This window comes from Furipterus horrens, unplaced genomic scaffold (genome assembly GCF_987537825.1).
Source record: "Furipterus horrens unplaced genomic scaffold, mFurHor1.1.pri manual_scaffold_4, whole genome shotgun sequence".
Lineage (NCBI taxonomy): Eukaryota > Metazoa > Chordata > Mammalia > Chiroptera > Furipteridae > Furipterus > Furipterus horrens.
In genome coordinates this window covers 93,879,783-93,897,436 of record NW_028327174.1, presented here as the reverse complement: position 1 = coordinate 93,897,436, position 17,654 = coordinate 93,879,783, and the positions used below count along the sequence as shown (strand labels likewise).

The 17,654-nt window shown below is 38.3% G+C and overlaps 1 protein-coding gene across 4 annotated transcripts in view; it reads left to right on the top strand.

Moving 5' to 3' along the window:
• Positions 1 to 8,381: 8,381 nt before the first annotated feature.
• NUP58 (nucleoporin 58) overlaps positions 8,382 to 17,654 on the top strand; it is a 63,175-nt gene continuing 53,902 nt past the window's right edge. Inside the window, exons 1-3 of one of the 4 annotated variants that reach the window (XM_090273784.1) lie at positions 8,382 to 8,705; positions 13,256 to 13,398; positions 16,760 to 16,909. In XM_090273784.1, the coding sequence (XP_090129910.1) occupies positions 8,599 to 8,705; positions 13,256 to 13,398; positions 16,760 to 16,909 (400 nt within the window). In that variant the 5' untranslated portion in view covers positions 8,382 to 8,598. The remainder of the gene's footprint in view (positions 8,706 to 13,255; positions 13,399 to 16,759; positions 16,910 to 17,654) is intronic. The other 3 variants (XM_090273783.1, XM_090273782.1, XM_090273781.1) reach the window with 3 other exon arrangements.

Genomic DNA, 17,654 nt, shown 5'->3' with positions numbered 1-17,654 from the left:
TGAAACAGCAGGAAAGAGTGACTTATATTACATAACATACATCAAGACTTCCTTAATAAAACCTCTTTCTATATTATTTTCTCTCAGATTTTTGTGATTTTCCCCATTCCCTGTTCCCATACAGTTTAACATCCCAGATTACCCTTTCCGTTCTCTTATCATTTCTACTTTTTTTTTCTCTTACCAATTCTTTTAGAGAGCTAATTATAATGATATTAATTAACACTAAAGTGATGATCAGGTGGCAGAAAGGGTACTAAGTATTTTATCTGTATTATGAATAACATACTATTACTTCCCTCATTTTAAAGAAGAGGAAAGTGAAACACAATGAAGTTAAATGACTTGCCCAATATCGCACAGCAGATAAAGCCTAGATCTATGATATAAAGTCAGGCAGTCTTTACTGTAGAGTCTGTATTCTTAACAACAGTTCTATGTAGATTTGTTATTCAAAACCCATATAAAAGATCCACTTTGAAATGGTGCTATAAATTGGGGACTGACTCTGGACTTTAAAAAAATTAAAATAATGTATACATAGAAAATTAATCTCTATAGAGCATAGAGCAACTGACAAGACAGCAAGGACTTAACAAATGCAAAATATAAGGAAGGTGTATAGTACACAGAGAGGTGAGCAGGATACTGAAATAATTGCTAGAGAGCCATTTCCAAACCAGGCAAATTTAAACCTGTTTTAATGCCATTATATGACACAAAGCCCAGAAGTCAAAGTCTAGGGTACACTCCAATGAGGATTACAATGGGGGGGACTCTCCTTACAATAAAGCCAGGGCCACAAGGAAACTCACCCAATCCAATCCCAGAATACAGCAGGAAATTTACCTTGACGTTGAGAAAAGAAAAGGGGTGGGGGCATTATTACTCATCTCGAAAATATTAAACAATCACTAGAAGATTTTTTTAGATTGGATTTGCAGCCTAGATTCATACCACCTGATAATTACTACAAGAAACAAAGAGTGCCAATTCCTCTGTTACTGTTGTACAAAAGGGAGTAAAGAGGCATTAGAAAAGAGAAGAGGTTCGTTTACCGTTACAGTCGTCCCTCTCTATATCGCAGTTCACTTATCATGCCCTCACTGTATCGCGGGATTTTTAAAAATATTATATTTAATTATTTATCGCAAATTTTTCGCTATATGTGGGGTTTTGCGGTACTGTATACATATGTGGTTAAAGTTACGTAGGTTTAAGAGTGTAGACTATGTTTAAGAACATAAGTAGTGTTTATAAAACATAAGTAGTGTTTATAAACATGTAGAAAAGGTTAATAAGGGATTGGGAAAGGTTAATAAGGGAGTGGGAAAGGTTAATAAGGGACTGGGAATGGTTTATAAGTGTGTGGAAAGTGTTTATAAAGCCTTAAAAAATATATATAAATACTAAAATAAATGAAAGGTTCCTGCTTTGCGCATTTTCACCTATCGCGGGGGGATCTAGAATGTAATACCTGCAATAAGTGAGGGAATACTGTATTTGTTTTTATTCTTACTAATGTTTGTAAAGCATATGGTCCGTTTAAGAAGACTTCACTGTGCATCAGTGTTCCTAAATCTTTACCTTCTCTAAAAATGTTGAATACAATAAAATTCATCAGGTCAAGCATTTTATGCTGTCCCGATCTCATCACCTATGCAAACAGGGCACTTAAAACAATTAGAATCTCAATGGAAAAAGTCCCCTGAGATTTACAGGCTAACTTGAAGGAAGACCAGCCACCTAAGAAGAGATCTATTTCTTAGGGTTAATTAGATCAGTGAATTTCAAAATACCGACTTAATCATTGACCATGAGAAATACAAGTTTAAAGCAGAGAGGCAAGAAGGTCAGCATATTCTCTTCCTTTTAAGCTATGTGGACACTTTACACTTCAGAAGTTTGTTTTGTTCTCATGAATTCAGAGCAAAGGAAAGCTAAATGATATGAGATTGCTGTCACTTGAGGCAAAATCTTGATCCACCCACAAACCCTATGGTAATATACAAACTGCAAAACAATACAGTAGTGTTTCTGAGCAGGGAAGCTTCTGGAAGCAGTCCTGAAAGCTCATTATCATAGAGATTATACAGTATCACATATCCCTAATCTAGGCTTCATTGCTCAACAACTCCCCTTCTGAGGGTCTTGTTCTTTCCTTAGGTATGCCACTCAGTCCACTAAGCTCCTATTAAGATGTGCTCTAGAAGCCATGCTGTCTTTTTAAGGAGTCTTAAAATATCTGTCTTTGATTAATTTCATTTTGATGTCATATTTATAATTTCCTTTATCACCCAAGAACACATAGATTTTGCCTTATATGTGCCTACAAAAACAAAACGGTAACATCACTCACTAATTACTGATGATTTTAATAAAAACATTTTTAATTGACCTTTCATTTAAAGATGAAGCTTTTATATTAAAAAATAACCAATACACAAAAAACATTAAATAAACAACTATGATGTTTTGAAATAATGAGGAAACAGAATCTTCTGCATTCATTTTTTCCTAATGTTTATTTTTATAGTGTTAAAAAATCACTTAGTTTTCCTATAAAATGCACAAGAGCTGTCTAATGCCATGATTGTCATGTGAAAAAACATTTCATATTTTAAATGTTGATGTTTTAGAATTATTTTACTGTTTAACAGCTAATGGGATATTATAAAAGCAATCACATTTCCTAATCTGTGTGCTTTTTAAATAAGCATAAAAAAAGAACAAGAATATTTCACTTGTTTATATTTCTCAGCTTTTATTTTTAGGTGTATTGTTGCAGAAATTGAAGTCTATGATCGTAATTATTTTTGGAATCAAAGCTATCTGAAATCAAATCATTTCTGACACTTACTGGCTGTGTGAGTTTAGTAAAGTTATTTAATTTCTCTAACTCTTGGTTTTATTATCTATAAATAGTAGTAATTATCATCTCCTCCATTGAGTTATTTGTGTTGGTTAAATCAAATAACTGAACAGAAATATTTAAGCATACTGGCGGGCCTCAATAAATGCTGAATAAATAATAATTGTGTGTATTAACCAGAATGCATCATATTATCCCCAGAGATGTCTGCATACCTGCTGATCCTCATTCTAATTCTTCAGCACTGAGTTCAGAAATCTATCTGAATCAGGCTGAGTTCATTTGGGGAGGCTGAGTGAAGGACAAAACATCTATTCTTCACTGAAGGCACTGTATACTGTACTCAAGCGATCATATTATGTATTCTATAACCCTGTGCTCCTGGTCCAGCGAAGTACACATATCCAGATTAGGCAACATACAGGGCTGTCTTAATCTCACGCTGGGTTAAAGGGAGACTTTATTTTGTTTCCAGGTCAATGACTCACTTTCTCAGGATTTGCGAATTTGGAAGCTTGCTTCTCATTGTCTTACAGGTCACTAATCATTTTTCTGTGTATCCTAACTGTGTGATCTTCTCTCTGAATCCTTTAGATCAAGGGTCCCCAATCTTTTTCGCACCAAGGACCGGTTTTTCCACGGATGTGGGAGGGTGGAGGGAATAGAAGGCGGAGCTCAGGCGGAGGGGTGGTGGAGCTCAGACAAGCTTCTCTCGCTAGCTGGTTCCTAACAGGCCACAGACGGGTAACCCGTCGCGGTCCCGGGGGTTGGGGACCGCTGTTTTAGATAACTGTCTGGTCTTTCTGCGCATTTGTACCTGCTATTGACATTAGTGAATACAATGGTCAAGTCGCACTCTCTGCTGAGTAACCACTTCACTGAAATGAGCGGAAGCAGGCAGCAGCTTTCTTCTTCCGCCCAACCACCCTTTAAGCCTGCTTTGTTGGCTCTCCTTTTGCCCCGCCTCAATAGGTATTTGAGGTCCTAGAAAAATGCTAGTTACGTACTGAGTTTTAGAACAATCTAATTTTGGGGAGTTAAATAGCCCAGTCTAATATAAAGAAAAATGTATTTCGTATCCAATTAAAAGCTCCTCCTCTTTCCCTATTAACAGCCTCCTATCCCACGTTTGATATCAGTGCACATGGAATTGGGGACAGAGGTGGTGGGAACTGTTTCGACAAGCTTGGTCCGCCTTCTCCCCACTTCCTTGCTAACTCCTGTCTTTACTCCAAGAAGCAGGTCTTACTTGACTAGTGCTATGCTAATCTGGAATCATTGATTTTTGTGTGGCAGATGCCTGGATGTCCCCATCTTTCTCCCTTTGAGATTCAGTCAGCCAACCCTTCCCCCATCCTCTGGGACCAACAGATCTCAATTCCCTAAAGTAGGTGCAGCCCCTTCCAGTTCATTTCTTATGAGCTAGATCTTGGTTTCAAGTATGCTGGAGGCCTGGCTATACCTCTTTTTCTAGATTTGAAAACTTCTCTGTATTTGTACAATAATTGTTTTCCCATGTTTCTCCCACATATACACACTCATGCTTTAACTACTTTAAGAGAATTTCTATTCCTTACAACCAAAAGAGGCCTAATTAAGTTATAGGAAAACTGATCAGAGCAAAGGGAATTGGACAGGCTTGAAGGAAATATCATTCATGCCTCAGAAAAGTCTTATGACTATTCCCACTTCACAGTCGTGGATATTGGTCTGTTGGCTAGAATATGTGCATTCATCTGGTATAGTGATTTGTTTCCTTGAAAGACGAAAAGAATAAATGCAAATCAATTTACTTTTGGCTGCTATTTTTTTTAGGAGACAAGAACCTGACCATTGCCCTTCCATTAGCATGTTTCAAGGCAATTAGATAACAGGTTGTTGTTATTTTATCATTATATACCAGTTCTATAGGTATTTTGGAGCTTAGTTCATCTTGGATATCCCCTATGTTTTGTCAGTAACACATGTAAAATGCACCTTTTAGTGCTGGATTCCTACTAAAGATGGTATGCTAAATTTAGCTATAGACACCCAACTCGTCGGCAGCCGTCCGTCTCGAGAGACGATGGTGTAGCTTCTTCAGAGTCTATCTGCACCGCCAAGAATGGCTGTGCAGTCCGACTCGGGAGTGACATGGTATCTGTCTCCTCCCGTGTTGAATCGACATCTTGCGATGACGCTGAAGCTACAGAGCCTGGGCAGGGTAATATGGAGGGTCTGCTGTTGCCCATGCAGCAGACCCCCCCTCTCTTCGCAGCTGAAGGGTCCAAGGGAAAGACGGAGTCGATACAGCTTGGGTTCAGGTGCGCCGCAGGAGTTGCCGGTGTTGACTACAACGTCAAACCGCCTTAGGGACTCCGGCTCCGGATTTTCTGTCGGGGTTTACTCCCTTAGCCTTTCCCCTGAAGAGGTATGCCGCAAGGCAGCGGAGGTTTTTTGGAGTCAGAGTTTTCCTTCTCTGAGACACCCAACTATAATGGCTTAAACAACACAGAAGTTAATTTTTCTCCCACTTAAAAGAAATCTGAAGGTAGGCAGACCTGACTTGGTATGCTGGCTGTATGATATCATTAAGGACATACATTCGAAGTATTTTTCTGCTACACCTTCCTTAACATATGACTTCCATTCTTAAGTTCCTTAGGGTCCAAGACAGCTGCTGGAGAGCCAGCCATTGACCAAGTTCCAGGCAGTAGGAAGGAAGAAGGAGGAAAAAGGTAAAAGGGAGGTATGCCAGCTATCTCTTCCTCTAAATGAGCCATACTGAAAGTCTCATCTCATGCCTGCCACTTATACATACTTAGCCCTATTTACTTGTAAAGGAAGCTGGAATATGTAGTTGTTTATCTGGTAACTATGTCACCTTGCACAAAATTTAATTTTTTTAAGGAAAAAGGAAAAAATGAAAAATGATGGCAACAAGTTAGCTTCCCTCAGTTTTATTTGACATTTACAAGTTTCTTTTCCTCTTATGCTCATCCACTATCATTATCAGGTCACCAAAGCAAGTGTTTCACGTCCTATCCCCCACACTCACCAAAAGGAAAGACATAATTTCAAAATAAATGACCACATGTTAAATTAAATATATTTGTTTTCATGGAAAACTCCTTAGGTTGTTTTCATTTTTCTCATTTCTTGGGTTATAGGTGAAAACTTTATCAGAAAACTAATCATTACTATTCTGATCTGTTGTTAGAAGCCTTCGTTTTAGCCTTAGGCGTTTCCCCCAAACCTTTTTTTTTTTTTTTTTAATTTCAAACCAACAAAAAAATACCTGAAAGAGTACAACAATGAATAGTTACATACTTTACTCATGGAGTTACCAATTGTTAACATTTTGTCACATTTTCATTATTGAACTATCTCTCTATACAGTTTGTTATTGAATCTTTTAAAAATTTAATAGGATTTTAAAAGAGGTTGGATACTATTTAAATCTTTAAAGTCGGTAGACCCCTTCTGAGAATAAATTCAAGACAGAGGGCAACTGGTAATATATAGTCTCCAAAGGCTAACTTCTCTCTTGGATATTTCATAGGATCAGATCATACATTAGTATAGGTTCCTTTAAATAGACAGGGAATTCCTACTTCCTTTATGTGTTAGAGCCTTTTGACTGTTACTTCTCAGAGGGTTATCCTGATCTGATCATACCACCGAAGTAAGCCTACTTATTTTAATGCAAATCAAAATTAGAAATTTTTCACAGTGCTATTGCATTTCAGATAATTCAGTTTGATTACGACATTAACAATGTCATCATACAGCCAGTAAATCAGCAAAAGATGGGATTTATTCACAGAATTCTCACAATATGAAAAAGAAAGGCAGAAGCAAAGGAGCTTGTCACAGAATTTAGAATCTGAATCATTTGCTTCATCATGGAAAGAAGTAATACACGTTGAATTGATATATGGGTTCAGGTCCCATAATGTCCAAGGGGAATACTTTGAACATCCTTTAGAATAGGATGTGTTACTTTCATTATGTAAGGAAGGTTAAATTCCAGTGCTCCATAGTTTTGCTTGGCCGGAGTGTTTTTAGGCATAAATACGCATGATGATTATGTTATACCATTTTACTATCAAGTTTTCAGGTGAATAACCAAACAATTGGGCTTATAGAAACTTTCATTGGAGTTTTTTTTCTGTAGAACATAAGGATGTAGTGTTTTTTTCTTTTTGCACAAATAGAAGTCATCTAAGAAAGGGTCTTTGAGGTCCAATCTTAAACTTAGTGCATTTAGAGACATGTGATAGATTGTAACACTGTTCATCAAATATTTCATTTTCCATTTCTGCAGTGCTCCACACTCTGTGGGATTTTTAGGGTCACTGCAGCATAATTTAAACTACTCTGAAATGAATGAATTTTAGAGGGACACAGTTCAGTCCATAGCAGGTGGCAATTCCCAAGCTCAGTGCAGGAGAACGTGCTGCATTAAGGGGCGATGTGAGATGTGAAGTTAGTTAAGTGCCAGACTAGGGTCACTGAGATTTTAATCAAGCCAACGTTGTGGTGAGAATTTTTAGGAGAGCAGATCTGGTGGTTGCTTATGGATGAATTTTATTGCCAAAAAAAAAAAAAAAAAGAAAAAAAAGAAAAAGCTCATGTGAAATACAATCCCTGATGGAAAAATAAAAGACCCACGTTATGAGGGCAGCACCTAAAATGCGCGACCGCCAGGAAGCCTTTCCTAATCCTTTCTCTAGGGGGGACCTCTTCTTTAAACCCACATTTCCCTTGTTTAGGGGTTGTTCATAGAATCCTTAAATTTCACTTTATATTGTATACTTTTTTCCGTAGTTTTCTTATGCCTTCCTTTGTAGTTCCTCTAGTAGGGAGCAGTGGCGTTGGAGCGCCGCAAAGCTTGGCGGCATCGGTCCGGGTGGGAACCCCGAGCTCGGCCCCAAGTTCTGCACTCTTATCAAGCAGAAAATGCTGACACTAATTGTAGACTTGACTACATCCTTTGACATCCAGGGGGTCTGCCCAGTTCTGTTTGCTCAGCACCACGAAAGGACACTGTAATAAATTTTCTCTGTGGCCACAGCATTGGACTCTCTATGCCTCGGAGCAGGGAGGTGGTGTCCACCTCGCTGAATGGATGAGTGAATTATTTTCGATTGACTTCCGAACTGTCAGGAAGCAGACACACTCTTCGTTCTTCAACTGGTGGCAGCCAACGAAAGACTAAAATCGCCTCCTATCCTGTAAGAGGTGTTTGAGATCATCAATAAGGCCCTCCTCACTCTAGTATTCTGCGCATCCTTTTTGACAGTAGACAAGGAATTAAGCAATTGAGATACAACAGCCTTGGCGTACAGATTACATCAGCCTAGTGGCTGAAAAAGAGCTAAAACAGATAAGATTGTTCAGTTTTGTTTGAGCTTTGGGAGCCTAACCCCTAGAGAGTAGGCCGGCGGTTAACACCACCTACTTCCAGGGTCCTTTGCGCGAAACGCCGACCCCACCCCCATCCCAGGGTTCCCTGCGCGGCGGGCTCGCGCTCGGTGGGCTACGTGCGCGCGGAGAGCACTGGAACGTTTTCTTGCGTGCTTGTTCCGCCCACTTCGGCCTTTCCTTCGGGGCCGCCTGGGTTTGAGGTACCCGCTATGTTCTGGCTGGGCGGGAGCGATGCTTCCTGGCCCGCCTCGGCTTTGAGGTGAGAGGAGCGTCCCAGGCCTCCTTCAGCTTGCTGACGGCGCTGACCCCGGGCAGCCATGTCTACCGGTTTCTCCTTCGGGAGCGGAACGCTGGGCTCCACCACCGTAGCCGCTGGCGGGACCGGCACAGGCGGCGGTTTCTCCTTCGGGACAGGGGCGTCTAGGTAACCGCACTTACTCGCCTATTCGGCTCCCGTCCTCCCCGCGAGGTCCCCGTGGGGTAATCCCGCCCATCTTTATTCTAGCTGGCTTCTTTCCCGGTCGGCCTGGAGAAAAATAATTGCCTCCCAACCAGCTTCGTAGGCTTCCCGCTCGCCATTCTGCCCGGGACCTGAAGGCGGCATATTTGAGAGGAGGAGGCCCTGGGTTGTGGGGGCCCCGGAATCCACGATGGTTCGGACATTGTTCCTTCCGATTGAGGTCTGGCTGAGTGAAAAGGCCTGGGATTTCATACCCGAGCCCTAGCAATCTGTCAGTCTTAGACACAGAATGAGTTTTGAACCAGTGAATGAAACAGCTTATTGTGGGGTTTTGGAAAAAGACAATAGAAAAATTTAAGGACAAATAAAAGTTTATCCTTGATAATGAAGATTTCATTAACAGATGGATATACGATTTTAGACATTGCAGACCTTTAATGAGCCGTGGTTAACGAGCTTTCAAGTCTGTCTCAAGCTGTCCTTTTTGTTTTCTTTTACAGCATTTATTACTGACAGTGTTGAACAGTATGCAAATGTGTATATCAGAAATGAGAATATTGTGTTTTAATGACTCACATTGACTTTTAGTTAAATAATTTCTGTGCAACCTGCTACACCGGTGACAAAAAATGTGGCTAACAGAAGTTGAGAAAGAGGCAATTAATTAAAATAGTTTAAAGATCATTTTATTGATGACAGGTTTAATCATTTGAAGATAAAGGTGGAGATCATGAAATCAAGACGTGAGCAAAGAAGGAGTTACAAGAAACTTAGAGAATATGGTTGTAGATTAAAGAGGCAAAAATACCTTCAGCACTGTCTGTATTCCAAAAGGGGGAGGAACACAGGCTACACAGTCAATTCAGAAATCTGGGAGTTTTCCTTAACACCTCCTTTTCTCTCCCTCTACACACCTAATTAGCAGGACCTGATCATTTAAATTATTTTCTGTTTGCTTCATTTTCAGTGCTACTACCCTGTTGCATGCTCTTGTCATTTGTGGAATAAATATTTGTTGGACATACTCCTATGCAGTACGCTCTGTTTAAGGTGGTGAGATAAATAAGGGTTTTGCTCTTTGAAGACATTCTTACATTCTTACGAAAACACGTAAGATTCCTGCCAGGCTTTCAACCAGTTGCCTTTCTCCTGTTAAATGAGAACTGTTCCCATCATCTTTTACTTACTAGTTTGCTGTAATCCCAAATGCTGTCTCAAAAATCTACCTCTCCATCAATCTTCTTTAATACATTGTATCCAGGTTGGTTTTATAAATATATATATGTGTGTGTGTGTGTATGTTACGTAGTTAATATATAAATATATCTTTAATATATATATAAAAAATTCACATTGTCTCTCTTGAACAATTTTTCAAGTAAAAATAAATCTTGCTATGGTCCACAGACCCAAATAATCAGAAACTTCTTCAACAGTTCACCCTGAGCCCATCGTTTCCTCATTTCAGTTTGCTCCAGTGATCCAGATCTAAAAAAATTAAAAAAAAAAAAATTACCGTGTTCAGGAACACAAATAAGTAACTGAAAGTTTCCAAGGCAAATTAGTTCATATGATGCATTTCGATATTTTCTATTCTGTTGCATTTTGTTTTAAAAAAAAAATGCTTGTTGTGATCTACTAACTTGATTTCATACCCGCAGATGGGTCCTAATCTTAATTTGGAAAACATAGTTCTAGCAACTTGGGCCTTTTCTCAGTTCCTCAGGTGGGCTTGGCCAAACCCCTTCCCACTTCAGGGCACTTCCCTCTGCTTGCAATTCCCCTATTACCTCCTACATTGTATGCCAAGCTAATGCCTACTTTGGGGACTCAGCATTTACTTCCCCATACAGGCCTTTCCTGACTTCTAGACCTACCTAGAAGAGGGGTACATCCTCAGTACCCTGTACCACATAGCGTGTATCACAGTTGTAACAGTTGATTATATATTTTTTGTTGACTTGTTTATTGTCTGTTCCAAGCAACAGAATGTATGCTCCATGAGGGCGGAGATCTTTTCATACTGTTTTTCCAGTAGACACAGTGGAGCTCAATATATATTGGTTGAACCGATGAATGAATGATGAGTCTCTCACTGACTGGAAAGGCTTAGATAAATTAACAAAAGCAGAGACAGTCTTAACATCTTGCTGTGGGAATACTAATTTGAAGGCCTAACTGCCCCTACTGCCTTCTGGTGATTTGGCTCTCCAAGCCTCAGTTCCCACATTCGGAAAAAGGGTTATAATAATATCTTTATCTCAGAGAGCAGTTGAATGAGATAAGCATGTTGGAAATTTAGCATCATATCTGGCACTTGCTAATTGCTCAGTAAATGTTAGCTACTATGTTAAGTCCACTTCAAGGTAAGCTAGGGAAGTTGAAATAACATTCCTGATATGCTGAAGTCAACATGGCTTTTCTACCACACATCCTATTGAGCCAATGGCAGATAATACTGGGTTGAGGTGAGGTCTGGGATAGCTTTTTGTTTTTTTTAAGTAAACTTCTCTACATCAGAGACATTCCTCTTTTGCTTCTCTGATAGAGGAATACACTTTCATTTTGATGTATTTCTTTCGTAATGTCAACTTTAGGTACGAGGCACTTCATGGTGTCTTCAGTCAAATTTTAAGTATTTTCCTTCTCTAAAAATACATACTTTCACTGTACATCTTTAACATGTTTATGAGATAGCAGTAAAAAATGGGATCACTAATTTGGGAGGAAGGGGAGCATAATATTTTCTAATTTGGTGTCATCAGAATGTGCCAGTTTCTTTTAAACTCAGCTTTTTAAGTGTTTAAAGATCTGTGCTTTGTCAGTGAGGCCTTACAACCCTGCCCTGACTATCCCTGGTACTTCATATACCTAGGGCACACACTTGTGCTCCTAAGTATCCTTTTTAAAATCAGTGGTAAACTAAGACAAAATTAGTGTATGCCCTTTCTCCTTTTTCTTACTCTGTGTTAATGACTGATTTCAAATTTTATCTCTTTAATTAAGCCCCTTTATCTCTGTTGCCCTCATAGTGATTTGCTGGCATAATACCATGTGTGTTTAGTAGAATTTATACATGTTCCTAGTAACAACATGTGTTGAGTGAAGTTAATTCGTCCTGTACTCTTAATCTTTACAAAAAAATCTTAAGTGAGTACTGTTATTCTGATTTTGCAGATGAAGAAAGAGCTCAAAAAGGTTAAGTAATGTCACATCCATATCAGCACAGTGGGGAGCTGATACTGTAACCCAGCCACAACACTACTGCCTTCCCCTTAAACTGAAACTCCCCAGGATTTTAAGCTTTTTAAAACTGACATTGAGTTACAGTGATTATGTCTCTGTGGTAGGGCTGAGAGAGAAGTAATAAATATGCATAGATAGGATGAATGGGATTTCCCATTATGTTGCACATGTTGTTATAATCTCTGTTAACCTCCCTACGTAATTTTTGAAGTATCAAATAGCCAGGTTTTTTTTCTTTTTTTTTTGCCTATTTTCATAATTTGTTCTCCTACCTATAGATAGCAAATTGGAGCCTCTGAGGCTTCTTAAGAATAGTTGAACCCCAGCTGGTATGACTCAGTGGATTGGGCACAGGCCTATGAACCAAAGGGTCACTGGTTTGATTCTCAGGGTACATGCCTGGGTTGCAGGCCATGTCCCCAGTTGGGAGCACATGAGAAGCAACCACACATTGATTTTTTCTCTCCTCTCTCTCCCTCCTTTCCTCCCTTCCTCTCTCTCTAAAAATAAATAAATTAAAATATTTTTTAAAAGAAAGAATAGTTGGTTCATGTCACTTCTTTTAGCTCCTCTTTCAAAAACTCTGAAGAGGATTTCTACTGGTGAACACAATCTTGATAGGGGGTACTTTTGCTTTGCATTTTACTCTTGCCAGGATATATTCCTTTTCTGTAACCCTACTCTCCCCACCCCAATTCTTACTGCTTTTTTCCTGGCAAGATACCTCCCCCCATGCCCTGTGCCATGAATATGGTAATGTGGCAATAGAGAGGTGGTAAAGACAACTTAGAATGCCTTTTCCATTTTTGGGTATGTCATACTTTTCTTTATACTAGTAATTGGGGAAGAGCAAATGAATTTAGCAATATTAACTGTACATGAGTAGTTAGAAGGAAAATGATCCACATTCAAGCATTTGCTTATGACCATTATAAAATATGCTTGCTTTCAAACAAAAACTTGAAAGTAGAATATGTATGGTCCTGTTTGTGATTACTTAGGATCTGAAGTCTTAATTGCTATAGATTACGCTTACTTGAAGGTTGCTATTGTATTTTTAAAGACTAATTCTATGTGTGGATTTATTTTTTAAAATAACTGGAAAATATTTAAACTTGGTTCAAATTATTAGTTCCTTTTGTAGCCTATGGAGATACGTTAGATATGTTAAATGAAAGAAAATCATTAACCTTGAAGAGTTAACTTTCATTTTTCTTAAGTAAATACTGGCTCTAGTAGACTTCATTTTGTGTTTTTTTGTAAACAAGCAACCCTTCTGTGGGCCTCAGTTTTGGAACTCTCGGAAGCACCATGACTCCGGCAACTACATCTGCTCCTTCGGGTGGTTTTGGAACTGGGCTCTTTGGATCTAAACCTGCCACAGGGTTCACTCTAGGAGGAACAAGTACAGGTAAGAACGATTATCACATTTTCAGGGAGTAGGTTTAGGATTTTATCCATTTTCAGGTATTTCAGATATTGTTATTGGTGGTAGACTTAAAAAATGGTAAAAATACTAAGATGAAAAGAAATATAGGAATATGGAATTAAGGGCAATGACAGGCTCAGTCATTAGCCATGATGTAATAAGGAAGGAAAACACACATACATTTAAAGAATTAAAGAAGTTATCTCTCTCTAAATGTAATGAATTAAGGTAATTAAACATTTTATAATGGATTAGATAATGTAGTGTTTTACCTTAGTGAAGACTATTAAGTTTACCAATACGGCCATTAATTAATTTAGTATATATGGGATAGTCAGCATCCTATTTTGCTATAACAGTATCATTTACATTCTTAAGAGGTGTTTTAAATTGTTACATTAAAACAGTTGTTTCATTGGGAAAGGGCAAGAGTGTAAAGTATTCTGGTGTACGTTTTAGTAATAATAGTTTTTTTATACTACAGGTATTTTGTTATTATAAGCTAAAAATATGTTTCACTGGTGTTGCTTCCTTATTTATCCTTTATTTTCTACCCTCAGATCCTCTTGTTCCCTATTACCACCCCTTGGCATTGACCTTTCAGCACTCACTGCAACACTTTTCACAACCACACATAGAAAATGAAAGAACTGCAGGGGTAAATATGCCACCAGCCAGTGAGCTTCAGCTCTGTGTGCCAGGGTTTTCCTTGGAGTAGCTTTTCTTCCTTCCTTGCCTGATTTTGTTATAAGCAATAATTTTTTCATTTTATAAATCTTATTTCCCAATTAATTAAATTATAAATAGCTTGAAATATGAAAATCAGTGTTATAGCAAGAATGTTTGTATTAGTTAGTGGTTATGGTAGAAGAAGAAATTGTAATGTGTATTCGTCTTATAAGCAGTGTGCTCACTCCGTGAAGGTGATTCTGTGATTTCAAATCTTGCCCTTGTGACAAACCACATGAATGGTATCTTCCACTGATGATTACATTTTATTTCACTTTTTGTCCCTGGGAATGGCAGCAACTATAACTACAGGATTAACTCTTAAGTGAGAACTTCAGAGGAAAGATCCCAGATCTGTGCTCTTCTACTTTTCTCTTTCCTAGGATTCCCCAGAGCTGGGGTTTAGAGGAAAACATCTTAGAAGCTGAAGATAGATAACTGATGCTGACTTATCAAAGAACTTTCTAGTATTTGAATATTAAAAAAAAAGATTATATAGTCCTTTTTTTAATTAAAAAACGTTTTAAATTCATGTATGGTTTTTCTGTGAAAATTTATTTCACAATACATTTTCCAGTTTTTTGAGTTTTTTTAGTCGGAAAAAAACACCAAAATGTAGGCCAGAAGTCTGGGAATTAAGCCCTTGTTGCCCCTCTAATTAGTTGAGGCCTTAGATAGTCACTGAAACATCTGGCAGCTTTTAATTATTTATAAAATGAGGGCATTGGACTATAACAAGTTTTTGGATTCCCTTCCAAGTTAAAAACATCTTAATTTTCTATAGTGATATGCCAAAGGGAATGTGAATAACTAGGGTTATAGCCTGCCTTGATCTGGATGGAAGTGAATAATGTGAAAGGAAATGAAAGAATGAAAGGACATTGAGGAACCTCAATTAAAGTTAAATTAACAATTGAAATAAAAATCAGTGGACTTTCTTTGCTTGCCATTATCAACAGAAAACACATGTTTACCACCAAAATTTTGGACAGGATTGGCTACAAGGGCAAGCAACTGGATCCTCATATTTTTTGAGATTGTGGAACTAATACATGAGTTCAAAGCACTGTACTCTGGCAGAAACTTCCATTTGTGGTAAGGTCAATCCAGAAGGATAATTTTTGGCTTTATTCCCTTAGGGCTTTTAGGAGAAGCCAAATTGGGGCCATTCATACTTTTCTTCATTTAAATTTTTGAGCAGCTACTACTTCCTAACTCTGGCATTAGGTAAACATAATGCCTGGAACATTTAGTATTGGCTGTAGATATTGGGAACTGCTGAGTACATGAGCAAGACGTTCAGTCTGTTGTGAGGCAAAGGGAAGAGGCAGGTATAATACTATGTTGTGTAATCTGCTAAGTGCTTTAACATGTATGAAAGGCACCAAGGAATGCAGAAGAAGAGAATAGGAGTTCATGTTGGGGGCAGGAAACATTCTAGATGGAGGAATGGAAAGTGCAAAGGCCCAGTCATAAAAAGATCCAGGGAAATAGGAAAAATATTTTGTTCTTGGAGTTTAGGATTCAGAGGTTGGAATGGTAGGGAGAGATTTGAGGAGCAGTGGGACCAGATGGGGAAGATAATTGAATGCCAACTCTTTAGACTATATTTTAGGGACAGTGGAGAGCTAATGGGAACCAATGTTAGGGGGAATCAATCACCTGGGTATTTTGTTCTCTCCCTCCCTCCATTCCTCTTTTGTTTTTTCTTTCTTTTTTAAAGTAACATAATCCTAAGAATAGATTATAGGATAGAGAAGGCTGATAACAAAGAAATAAGTTAAGAGGTTGATGTAATAGTTCTTGAGAGAGAGAGAGAGAAAGAGAGATGGCCTGAACTAAGGTTTTTGAGAATGCTTATACTCCTGGGATATCTCTGAAGTAGAATTGACAGAATTTGTGACTAATAGAATGCAGTGGAGAGAAGGGATGTCAAGGATGATTGGTTTCTGTCTTGAGCAACTGTATTGACCATAGGGGTTTCGGAAAGTTCTTTTATAGGGAGAATATAGGGGTCCAAAGGGCATTCAACTAGAGCTAGCCAATGCAGACTCAGATAGGTGTAGATTTATACCCATGTATCTGTAGTTGAAATTCTGAAAGTGGGTGAGACCTTTTAGGAAGTAAGGGAGCAGGACGTGAACTATAGGGAATATCATTTAACAAGTGAACAGGGAAGGAAATTACAAAAATGGACTGAAAGGAGCAGTACGAGGGTTGGGAAAGCTGGGCACTGATAGAAGCCAGAAGGAAGAGGGTCTTAAGCAGTCAAGAATGGCCATTTAAGATGTCTTTGAGGAGAGGGGCCATTTTTCTCTGATTGAAGGAAAGAAAGGATGAATGCTGTTTAAGGTCAATCTAGGAGTAGAACTCAAATTGAATTTCAGTGTTATCACATTGGTTGAATTTTCTTTTGCTTTTCTTAACTCCCATGGTCATCTTTTCAGTATTCACCATGATTTGATCCCAACTTTTATATTTTTCTCTCATACATACGTAAGTACTTCCTTGTTCTATCTATAAAAAGTGGGATCACTAACTTTTAGGGATCCTGGTTGACTGGTGTAATACATAAATAGTTACAGTAAAATAAGGAATCTTTCTTTTTACACAGTTACACCAACCACTACATCTGCATCTACAACAGGTTTCAGTTTAGGATTCAGTAAACCTGCAGCCTCTGCCACGCCATTTGCTCTGCCTATTACTTCTACCTCAGCTAGTGGTCTAACACTTTCGTCTGCTCTGACGTCAACTCCAGCAGGTGAGGCAGAATGGAAAAGAAAGTCATATTTTATGGTTAAAGTTTGATTTGATTTGATTAGGTACGCACCTTTATTAAAGAACTTACATTTGGAAAATTTTTTATCTAAATCACTCAGCAGTTTTAACCTATTAAATTACTGATTTGTGAAAAAGATCAGCTTTGGGCATTAAAGTAGCAGAGACCATGTTAGAAATTGGTCTCTATTTACAGAGAGCAAAGCAGAGGAGAGGATGAGAGAAATAAAATGTAAAACCATTAAAATTACTTTGTTTTTAAGGGTCATTTTGGTGACAGGGAAGGATAAAGAGTTTGCACAAACCTTGCCTGGCTTAAATTCATTCAGATTGAATTCAGGCCTGGGCTGAAAACTCTTCATTACTGTGTGAAATTAGTTACCCAAAACCATTCTATTGGGTTGGCCAAAAAGTCCATGCGCATTTTTTGTCAAATAAAAGACAGTTTTCATTTTCACCAGTAACTATTGATTTGGATATTTTGAGTATTTTGTATATCTCCTGCTATTGGCTTCTAGTGGGTAGAGGTGCTGCTAGAGGGCCAGAGGTGCTGCTAAACATCTTCTAACACATAAGACAGGCCCACAGCCAAGAGTTATTTAGCCAAAATGTCAATAGTACCAAGAAGCTTCACAAAACATTTTTGATATATTTTATCAGTCATACACTGCACAAATCTTTTTTTTGCATTTCAGTTGCATTTTTACCTTTCTTGAAATAATAAAACA